The sequence below is a fragment of the Camelus dromedarius genome, chromosome 24 (genome assembly GCF_036321535.1).
Source record: "Camelus dromedarius isolate mCamDro1 chromosome 24, mCamDro1.pat, whole genome shotgun sequence".
NCBI classification, from domain to species: Eukaryota; Metazoa; Chordata; class Mammalia; order Artiodactyla; family Camelidae; genus Camelus; species Camelus dromedarius.
This window is the reverse complement of record NC_087459.1, coordinates 8,075,193-8,085,015: the sequence shown is the minus strand read 5'-3', so window position 1 is coordinate 8,085,015 and position 9,823 is coordinate 8,075,193. Positions and strand designations below refer to the sequence as shown.

Sequence of the window (9,823 nt, the reverse complement as noted above, 5' to 3'; positions counted from 1 at the left end):
ACTTTTGGGGTTTTTTTTTAAATCATGGTTTTTCATTTCCAAGAGCAACTTCTTCTTTTCTGATGGTTCCTTTTTTCATAGCACCCGTTTCTTCTTGCCTTGTGGACACAAAGCTTTTCTTGTCTTTCCGAGGGTTTATTTAGCATGCTTTTAAACTTTTCCTTGGCCCTCTGCATTGTCTCCCAATTTCTTTTCTGTTTGGGCAGATTTCCATCTCCCATGTGGATAGGGACGTGTTGTCATGGGCTCTTGCCTGGTGATAAATACACGTTTTCTCCCTCCTCCGACCTGGGGGCAGGTGCCTGACTGTGGCTCCTGCTTCTGGAAGCTGGCAGAACCCTCAGATTCACACAGTTCAACAGGTAGACGTTTATTTCAATACCTTATTGTAAACATTACCCTTAAAATAAATTTTGTGATATGTATAACTTCCACTAAGTTCTTTTTTTAAAAAGAACGGAAGATAAAAAAGATCGAAAGGAAAAAAGTCCCCCATCCCCACACCTGGGGCCTGCACACCTGGAGTCTTTCTCCAGGGCATTGCTGTCCATTTAAAATATGATGTAAGCCCCTTACATAGTATTAAATATATTAGTAACCATACTAAAAAATAAAAAGAAACAGGTAAAGTTTTAAAATGATACATTTACCCCAATCCATCTAGAATATTACAATTTCAACATATAAAGTACATAAAATCTGATGATTAGTGAGGTAGTTTACACTCCTTTTTTGCACTAAGTCCTGGAATCCAGTGTGTAACTTGCACCTGCAGTTGATTTCCACTCAGACTGGCCTTGTGTCAAGGCTCAACAGTCACACATGACCTCAAGCTCCAGAGAGCCAGCCAACCATGTCCTGGGGCCAGGCTGGTATGCAGGAGCGGTGCACAGCACAGATGGTCAGGGAGGAGGCAGGGGTCCGGTGACTCTATCCAGGCTGACACGAGTCTTTTCACTTTAACCTGCACCTTGCCTCAGCCCCCCACCATCCCTGGACACCCCCCAACCTCTCAAACCTCTCTGTAGTGGGCAGAATGGTGGCCCCAAAATGACACCTTCAAGTCCTAACCCCCCGAACCTGTGAGTTTATTCAGAAAAGTCATCTTTATGGATGTAATTAAGTTACAGATCTCGAGGGAAGATCATCCTGGAATATCCAGGTGGGCCCTAAATCCAATGACTGGTGTCCATTTTTAAAACAGAGGTACTGGGGATTGTACCCAGCAACTCGTGCAAGCTAAGCACGTGCTCTACCCTCCCCCCTAAATGACAGGTGTCCTTATGAGACAGAAGAAACGCACACAGGAAGGGGAGAAGCCGTGTGAATACGCAGGCAGAGGTTGGGGTGATGCTGTTACAGGAACACGAGGAGCTGGACGCAACAGGAAGAATCCTCCCCAGGAGCCTTCGTGGGGAGTGTGGTCCTGCTGACACCTTAATCTTGGACTTCCGGCCTCCAGAGCCACAGGAGAATATATTCCTGCTCCCACCCCCTGGAGGGTTCATCCCATACAGCAGCCCTAGGACACGGACACACTCCTTGCCCCTCAGGGTCCCCCTCTGCAGCTCTCTCTGCTCTGCAGGATCAGTTGACACACCTGTTCTCCTTTGTTTCCTTGCTGCCATCCAAGTGACGCTTGGGGATAGGAGACCAGCATCTGTGCACGGCCACCACGTTTAAAGTCAACTCTTGGCCTTGACAGCGGTTTTAACCTGCTCCCCTCATTGCGTCACAACTGTCCATGGACCTGGCTCTAGGATGAGGTCCCCCCTGCCCCCTATTCACCCAGGCAGACAGTCTGTTAGTTTCCTGGGGCTGCTGTAAACAGTGGCCACAAACAGGAGAGCTTAAAGCAACAGCAGTGTTTTCTCTCATATCCCTGGAGACGAGAAGTCTGAGGTCAAGGTGTCAGCAGGACCATGCTCCTGTCAAAGGCTCTTGGAGATGATGCTTCCTACCTCGTCCAGCTCCTGGTAGTCCTGTGGCGGCATCACCCCAACCTCTGCCTCCATCTTCACACAGCCTTCTCCCCTCCCCATGTGTGTCTTCTCTTCTGTCTCTTCAGGACGCTTGTCCTTGGATTCAGGGCCCACCCAAATCCAGGATGTCTCAACTCAAGATCCCTAATTACAGTCATGAAGACCCTTTTTCCAGATAAGTTCACGTTCACAGTTACCAGACTCAGGACTAAGATCTACCTTTTGAGGGGCCACCATTCAGCCCACTACACAACCTGGTCCCAAAAGGAAATTAGAGTGGCTCCCAATCCCATTTGCTTTGCCTGACACAAGGGCAAGAGACAAGCCTCACAGGATGTGCTGTGCACGGCCAGGATGCTGGACCCCACCGCAGACTTGGCTCTAACATCTCCCTAGGCCCCAGTGGGATCCCTGTCATGTGGGAACATGAGTCCGTGCGCTTCTGCTAAAACAATCGCCTCTGTCTGCCAGCTGGACCCAGGCTTGCACCCAGTAGAGTTATTTTCCAAAGAAACTGTTTGCATCTGTTTTAAGCTCGTGTCCTTGGGAACCTCCAACTCTCCAGAGCAAATGCCTTTCGTTAAGGTAGCAGAAAGTACCTGACTCCCAGCTGGAGGAGAAAAAGGAAAACCACTCCCCAGGAGAGCTGGGAGGAGCGTGGGGAGAGGCAGCAGCTTGAAGCAGGCAGGGTGCCTCCCGCTCCTCGTCCTGCTCAGAATGGGCTGCCCAGGGAGGAAACCCCTGTTTTTCTTCCTCCTTTTTGTGCTTATGTACCTGCCTGGGGCTTTGTTGCAGGAAGCTGGCCCTGTGAGGCAAAGGAAACCATTTTTCGAGAGGCTCCGTAGACTAGAGGAACAGGTAAGTATACCCACCATTTGGGACAGTTGGGTTTTTTTAATTGATAGCAGACAAAGGACAGATGGTACAGAAACAGTAGTCAGCTTCTGTGCTCTGTGGGCTCAGAATGGAGTTTCCAGTTCTTTTTATAAGCTGACTATCTTCACCGATGGTTGGAAACCTGCAATAGGTTTGGTGGGCTCCATTCTGAATACAAGCCAGCTGAGTGTGAGGGTTGGGCGGGACCGTGGGTAGTGGAGGGCAGTCCACTGGGCTTGGGGCATGAGGTCTTAAGTCCCCTACAGAGCAGAGACTCCTGTGTGCGTTCATGGCAGGTTCCTGGGTGCCCCACCTGCATCAGGGCTGTACCAAGCTCTCCCTACTTTGACCCTACAAACACAAAGCCCATCCAGCTATGGGTCTGCTGGCAGGTAGGATCCTGAGGGTCACAGGGTGAAGAGCGTGGGGCACAGGGTGGGATGGGAGCTGGGCCGTGGAGCCCTCACTCCCTGCAGCGCAGAGCTGGGGCTAGAGCCAGGGCTGGTGGCAGAGATCAGCCAACACCTCACTGCATTGCTGTGAGGATAGAATCCCCCGTGACTGCCCGTGTTCTCTCTGCAGTTTCAGAGGTTCCAAGAGGCGGCACTAACGCACCTGCAGGGCATTGCCAGCAACTACAACCTGTCCTTCGATTTCGAGGCCCGGTTCCAGAGTCTGGCCCACAGGAGCCAGGCTGTGGCCCTAGCACTCAACCAGTCGCAAGCCACCATGCAGGAGGACCTGGGCCACCTCAAGACCTGGATGCGGAAGACACAGCGCAGAAGCTGGAAGGTGGACTCCAGGCTGCTGGCCTTAGACACCGCCCTGAGCGAGAGGAGCCGGCAGTGTGCCCGGGAGAGGAAGGAGCAGGAGGCGCAGAGGGACGCCCTCTCCAGCCTGGCCCTGGATGTGTGGGCCCTGCAGGATGCGCTGGCTCACCTGATGCCCCTTGTCCAGAGCCAGGGTGCCCGGCTGGCCACTCTCGAGGGGCAACTACAGGTGGCCAGCCCTGGCACAGCCGCCCCGGGGGTGACCCCAGCCCAGCCTAGATCATCAAGCCCGAGCTCCCCGCAGCTGCAGCGGGGCAGGCAGGCACTCGGGGCTCCACCTGAGCCCAGGGAGCCACCTCTGGACTTTATTCGCCCTCTCCAGGGGACGCACAAGCTCCCAGGTCCAGGCAGCCAGCGGGCACGGACCCCCGAGAGTCCAGGAGAGAGTAAGCAGCATGCCTGCCCTTCCCCGTTAATCTCCATTTTTCCCTCTGGTGCCTCCTGGGGCCTCCAGTCCCCTTCAAAAGGCCTTCTTCCCAGTGCTTTGGGGAGACGACACTGCTCTCCACCCGCCAAGCCCCACCCCAGAGGAAAGGAACCATCCAGGTGACAGCTTGTCTGCAAGTCAGGCTACCCAGGGCGCACACCTGCAGGCAGTAAGTGCCCACTCAGAGTTGGCGATCACCCTCAGTAGTGCTAACCGTATCCCAGGAAGTCCTCAGCCATCGACAGCAGGAAACCTCTGCAGGGCCCCAGCCTCAGCCGGCACCCCGTGGGGTCTGTGCCCACCCATGGAGGCCCCCCAGTTCTGCTTTTCCATATCCGATCTCCTAGTTTAGGGTTTCCTGACAGCGGCCCCACTGGCATTTGGGGTTGGGTAGTCCTTAATTGTGGGGTGTCCAGGGTACTGGAGGGTGTTTAGCAGCATTCCCAGCCTCCCCACCAGATGCCAGCTCATCTTTAACTCTCAGTTTGGACAGGGCTGCTTCCTCTGTCTGACTTTGCAGCCCTCAGAGTCCCATTAAACTGAAGCAGGTTTCCCTCCATCTCCATGGTTCTAGGGGCCTCACCAATATGACCGGGATGACTGGATGACCTGGAGGGACCCACCAGGGCTCCCATGAAAGTGGGGGCTATAGGTTTGGGGGCCCCAAAATTCTGACAAGCAAAACTGTCTACAGATGTTGCTAGATGTCCCCTGGGGGCATGGTCATCTCCAGCTGAGGACCATTGCCCTGGATTATGACAAGAGCCACTCAAGTGAAGAGAGGACCTGGGAGCTGGCCACAGAAGCCCTCTGCCCTGGCACCCAATAGGTGGGCGGGCTGAAAATGCAGATTTCCTCGCTCAGCCCCCAGCCTGCCAATCAGAACCTCAGATCAGATTCCCCACCCCTGCCCCACCCACTCTTCCATCAGGTAGATCTGGCAGGAAGTCTGGTCAAAGGAGTTATGCTCCCAAAGATGTCCACGTCCTGGTCCTGGACTTTGTGGATGTGTCACCTCACAGGTGAGAGAACTTTGCAGATGGCATTAAGGATTTTGGAATGGGAGTGGATCCTGGATGGTCCCATCGACCAGTGTCATCACAGGGGTCCTTATAAGATGGAGGCAGGAGGGTCAGTGTCAGGGATGGAGAGGTGAGGACAAGAGCAGAGGTGAGAGGGCAGCAAAAGGCTTCCCCGAGAGCTTCCAGAGGGACCAGCCCTGCCCATACCATGATTTTAGCCCAGGGAGATCCCAAATGTGACTTCTGACCTCCAGATTGTGAGATGCTAAATTTGTGTCGTTTTGAGCCACTGTATTTGTTGGAATTCGTTACAGCGGCCACAAGCCATCACCCAGGGCTCCCTGTTGGTGAGGAGTGCAGCTCAGGCTCACTCTCAGCAAAGTACCTGGTTGTCAGTCTTCCCATCCGTACAATGGGGCTGATGGCATCAGGATAAATGAGACGCCGCCTTCACCGTTTGTGCTCAATCGTGGTCAGCCACCAGGGGTGTTAGGCTCACCCGCCTGGAGAGCAGTGCCTGTGACTTGGGTGCTCCTGGGTGACCTTGTGGTACAGGCTTTCTTTCCTCCCTCCATTTCTAGTTTGCAACGTGGGCCCAGTGCTTGTCTTCCCAAATGCCTCCACCAAGAACGTGGTCTTCCTTTGCCCTGGCTTCCTCACCAGCCTGCGGGCCCTGTCCATCTGCAGCTGGATCCGCACAGCCTCAGGCCACCTGGGCACCCTCCTGTCCTATGCCACTGAAGAAAATGACAACAAGTTGGTTCTGCATGGCCGTGATTCCCTGGTCCCCGGCTCCATTCACTTTGTGATTGGAGATCCGGCCTTCAGGGAGCTGCCCCTCCAGCTTCTGCTAGATGGCCGGTGGCACCATGTGTGTGTCATCTGGACATCCATCCTGGGCAGGTACTGGCTCCATGTGGACCGCAGGCTAGTGGCCACCGGCTCCCGCTTCAGGGAGGGCTACGAGATTCCTCCCAGAGGGTCCCTTGTGCTAGGTCAGGAGCAAGACAACGTTGGGGGTGGGTTTGACAGCTCTGAGGCCTTCGTGGGGAGCATGGCAGGCCTGGCCATATGGGACCGGGTACTGGTTCCCGGGGAAGTCTCAAACCTTGCCATTGGGAAGGAGCTCCCAATGGGCGTCATCCTGATGCTGACCAGTGCCATATCGGTAGGCAGATTTGTGCAGAGGGTAAACTGCAGCTGCTTACAGCTCTGTCCATGAGGCCTCACTACCCGGCAATGTGCTCATGCTGTGGGCTGGAGAGAGGAGTGAGTCTCCAGCCATGTTCGGCCACCCCCGACTCCAGCATGCTCCAAAGAGGGTCCCCCTCTGCTGCCTCTGACCTGGGCTGGGCACATCTGCCCCATAATGTAGGATGTGAGCTTCCCAAGTGTGTGTGTTGTGGGGTGGGTGAGGGCCCACAGGCAGTGCCAAGCCCTGAGATCCCAAGGACTGCGTTCTTTCCCTCCCTGTGGCATTCTTACGTCTCCCCCTCTTTGTAGAATGACCCAGCCACTTGGGACTGCTGGACTGCAGTGGGGCCTCTCCTCTGGGTGTAGGTTTGGAGCAACTGCAGGCCCGTTTCTGGAGAACTCCTGTTTTCCTTGCATTTGAACTGTTGTGGCCCTCTCTCCACATGCCTTGTGAAAGTTTCCCTTTGGGTGATCCTTGTTCCAACATCTCTCATGAGGAGGGCTGGGGATCCACTTCCTGGCCCCATTGCTACAGCCCCCCTTCTCCGGGAGCCCTCAGGGTTTCATCAAAGTTCTGTGATGGTTGGTGAGGTGGCCAGAGCCTCTGGGAAGGGGGCCCGCACAGGGAGCAAGCAATTCAGAAGTGTACATTAACGATAGGTGAGCAATGATTTTAAAGCGACTGTATTAGGGTGTAATTTATATGCTATGAAATTCACCCCTTGTAAGTGTACAATTCAAAGATTTTTAGTATATTTGCCGATATGCAACCGTCACCACAGTCCAGTTTTACATTTCTGTTGTCCTCCCCCAAGAAATCATGCCTGTTAAGGGTCACTCCTGTCCCCATCCAGCCCCTCCTCCAGCTCTGCACCCACTGACCTGCTTTCAGTCTCTGTGGATTTGCCTGTTCTGGACATTTCACATAAATGGCCTCATTCACTCTGTGGTCTGTGGTGTCTGGCTTCTCTTACACAGCATCACGTTTTCCAGGTCCATTGGTGTTGTAGCGTGTGTCAGTGCTTCGTTCCTTTGCGTGGCTGAACAGCATTCTGTTGTAAAGGACCACGTTTTGTGTATCCATTCATCAGTCTATCGAAACTTGAGTGGTTTCCGGTTGGTGGGCTCTTGTGAATGAAGCTGCTATGCACATTCTCATGTGAGTCTTTGTGTAGGCATATGTTTTCATTTCTCTTGAGCAGATACCTAGTAGTAGAATTGCTGAGTTGTAATGATAAAACCATCTCTAAACTTTCAAAGAAACCACCAAACTGTTTTCCAAAGCAGCTGCATTGTTTTATATCCCCACCAACCCTATGTGATGTTTCTCATTTCTCCACATTCCTGCCAGCACTTGATAGATAATGTCTGTCTTTTTATAGCTTTTTAAAAAATAGAATTTTAAATCATGGCAGGTTAAAACAAACAAACAAAACAAGCATTGACAATGAGAACAGGCATGGTTCAGTTTGTTTAAGTTTCAGTGTGATGTCAATTAACCCCTGCATGATCACAGAATCAGAAAGCTGGTACAGACAGGATAAAGGAGCAGTGTTGAGGGTATGGTGGGGGCAGTGGGGATGCCCCTCCATCTGTGGGGGAAGCTTAGAATCACTGAGTCTGGAAACATGCCCGGTTCTTAGAATTCACCTACTGCAACCCATTTTAAAAGTGTGGGAAAAAACTAGAGAAGTCCAGTTCCACGAGGGGCCCTGGTTTCAGCTCTGCCCACAAGGAGGCAGCCAGCGGGCACTGCTCTGTGGGGAGGTGCCTGAAATCAGTCCCTGGGGTCCCTTAGCAGCATTCCATTTCTGCAGAGCTGTCTGTAGCCCCAGAGATCCCAGGCCTTCTGCTCAAAGACCCAGCCAGCCACCTCCCCCAGCACGGTCTGCCCATCCATGAGTCACAGTCAGGAGATGCATCCTAGGACTGGAAAACCCTGTGGGTGGCCACAGAAAAGTCCTGGAACCATGGATTCTGCGTCTCTTGGCACTTCCCCAGGACTCAGCCATATTCATGGAGAGCTGCCCTTCTCAAAGTCTTTCCCAGGCTCTTTTGGCCTTTTCTGGAGACCTTGCTCCATCCCACTCTGCTGTTGAGGAGAGAAGGATGACATCTTTTTGAGGGGAAGACTGGTAATTTGATTAGGAAGTATTTCTGGAGGGACAGCTGGGTCCCCAGCATTAAAAAACCATGCAGAGTGATATTTCCCACCTTCCCCTGCCTTTAGGTGCCGTGGGGGACCCATGAAGTTTCACCTTCACAGCAGTATTTCTGCCAAGTGTCTGCAGACCCTAAGTCTGCGGGAATTTGGCAGAGGTGGCATCGCCTTGGCTGCCACATTCGGATGTTTCATGGGGAGGGGGCCCTCCAGGAGGGCAGAGGTACCTGGGAAGGGGCTTTAAAGGGGAGCTTGGAGGGAGCTCAGGTTGCTGGGGATTTGGGAAGGGCCGGCTTATCCGGCTGAGGAGTCTGGACACTGTCAAGGGAAGCCCATCCAGGTTTTGGAGCAGAGGAGTCTGAACATACATCTCACGTGATCCGCCATCCCTGCTGCGTGAGTGACAAAGACCCACGTGCATTTTGAAGCAGGCACCAGGCTTACCTCTAATTCCATCAATCCCACCTTTGACCTGAGTCTGCTGTGTTCCTGGGTGTGGAGGACCAGACGACCCAAAGGGACCTCCCCAGCACGGCGCCCCATCCCTGGAACTGTTCTTATGTCCCCATCGCTCTGCGCAGCTCTCTGCCTGTCTGGATGGCTTCTTGCAAACCCAACTGGTCCACTCAGTCAAACCAGCCCAGGCCCAACCTGGCTGCTCCTCAGTGCCTTGAGCGACAGCTTCACTTCGCAGCCTCCAGGCCCTCCTCCACAGACAGGGCCATCATACTCTTTTCACCATTTCTCGAAAGGGCAAAGCTAGGTCACACGGATGAGAAAACACTTATTCTGAAAGAATGTTGTTCTTAGTAGTTTCAGAAACATCATTGTACAGTGATCATGGGGAAAATTAAAAATCCTGTTTGGCTTCCTTCCTCTTATCTTGGTTTCAGTTTTGGTTTTATTGTGAATTATGTGGGAGAAGGGGTTGTCTTCTCAGCCTGGGAAAGTTCTAAAGAACTTTTAAAATCTTTTTATTTTTAAATTTCTAATAGAAAGAAAAAAGCTACAAGAGGAATACATTGCACATTGTATATATTTACCCTACACCTATCACGTGCTAACATCTTACCACATCAGGGCCTGTTCCCCTGAGTGTCTCAGTGTGTGTCTCCTGAGGAAAAGGATTTTTTTGATATGACTCCCAGATGAAGATCACGCTTGGGGGACTGAGTGATGCTATAACACTACTACCAAATGCACAGTGCATATCCAATCTTTGCCAATTGTCCCCAAAATGCCAGGGCCACAGCAGCCTTTAGTTCCCATCTTTTAAATCTCCTTTCAACTAGGGCGGTCCCTCAGCCTTGTCTTTCACGACACCAACACTA

The 9,823-nt window shown here is 52.7% G+C and overlaps 1 protein-coding gene across 1 annotated transcript; it reads left to right on the top strand.

Moving 5' to 3' along the window:
- Positions 1-2,699: 2,699 nt before the first annotated feature.
- Positions 2,700-7,316, top strand: PTX4 (pentraxin 4). The gene is made up of 4 exons (XM_064478767.1): positions 2,700-2,840; positions 3,441-4,074; positions 5,051-5,137; positions 5,719-7,316. The coding sequence occupies exons 1-4, from the start codon at positions 2,700-2,702 to the stop codon at positions 6,357-6,359; spliced, it is 1,503 nt and encodes a 500-aa protein (XP_064334837.1). The 3' UTR covers positions 6,360-7,316.
- Positions 7,317-9,823: the final 2,507 nt, after the last annotated feature.